Source organism: Arachis ipaensis, chromosome B05 (genome assembly GCF_000816755.2).
Source record: "Arachis ipaensis cultivar K30076 chromosome B05, Araip1.1, whole genome shotgun sequence".
NCBI classification, from domain to species: Eukaryota; Viridiplantae; Streptophyta; class Magnoliopsida; order Fabales; family Fabaceae; genus Arachis; species Arachis ipaensis.
In genome coordinates this window covers 4,443,009-4,443,900 of record NC_029789.2, presented here as the reverse complement: position 1 = coordinate 4,443,900, position 892 = coordinate 4,443,009, and the positions used below count along the sequence as shown (strand labels likewise).

Genomic DNA, 892 nt, shown 5'->3' with positions numbered 1-892 from the left:
CTACCAATTGACTGGTAATGGCGGTAAAAAGCTTAAACACGGTACAAATCCAAATTTGGCATCGTTAACGGTTAACAGATAAACTGAAATTACACAGAAGAGAATGAATAGCTAAAGGGGCAGATGTTTTAAGTTTTAACCGACATTTACACTTGCTTATTCAATGAAAATAATTTGGAAGGTAAAGCCGAAACTTGCCTCAACACTTTTTCCTGTGTCACCGAGCACCAACTAATAAGGCGGTTGGATTATCCCTTGAGCCTTATAAATAACGATGCACCCACTTCCTCTCAGATTCCCCTTCCCACTCTGTTTTTTTCTCCCCAGAAACAGAGTGATCATAATCAACAATGGCTCTGTTCTCATACCACCGACATTCTTCTCAGCCCTTCTTCACTTTCTTCCTTTTCCTCCTCCTCGAAGGTAAAGCTCTATTATTTTTTGGATCACAATACCTGGGTCATTCTTCAATTTAGCTGAAGAATGAAGAAACTAACTCAGTCGGGATTGCTCTGTTTTTCCGTTTTGTGCAGGGGTTTCAGGTGCAACATTCACGTTCGTAAACAAGTGCGATCACACAGTATGGCCAGGCATATTGGGCAAACCAGATATCGGAAGCACGGGTTTCGAGCTCTCAAAGGGTTCCACAAAGACTTTCCAAGCTCCTACGGGCTGGTCGGGCAGATTCTGGGGCAGAACCGACTGCAAATTCGACGATCAAGGCAAAGGAACATGCGCCACCGCCGACTGCGGCTCCGGCGAGATCAACTGCAACGGAGGCGGAGCCTCTCCTCCGGCCACCCTCGCCGAGTTCACTCTCGGCACCGGTTCCATGGACTACTACGACGTCAGCCTCGTCGACGGCTACAATCTCCCCATGATGGTGGAGGCC

General features: G+C 47.2%; 1 protein-coding gene across 1 annotated transcript in view; it reads left to right on the top strand.

Annotated features, from left to right (window-relative positions):
* Positions 1 to 892, top strand: part of LOC107642571 (thaumatin-like protein 1) — an 8,564-nt gene that overhangs the window by 6,626 nt on the left and 1,046 nt on the right. The window contains exons 3-4 of the mRNA XM_016345966.2: positions 304 to 423; positions 534 to 891. Coding sequence (XP_016201452.1) covers positions 351 to 423; positions 534 to 891 — 431 coding nt within the window. The 5' untranslated portion in view covers positions 304 to 350. The remainder of the gene's footprint in view (positions 1 to 303; positions 424 to 533; position 892) is intronic.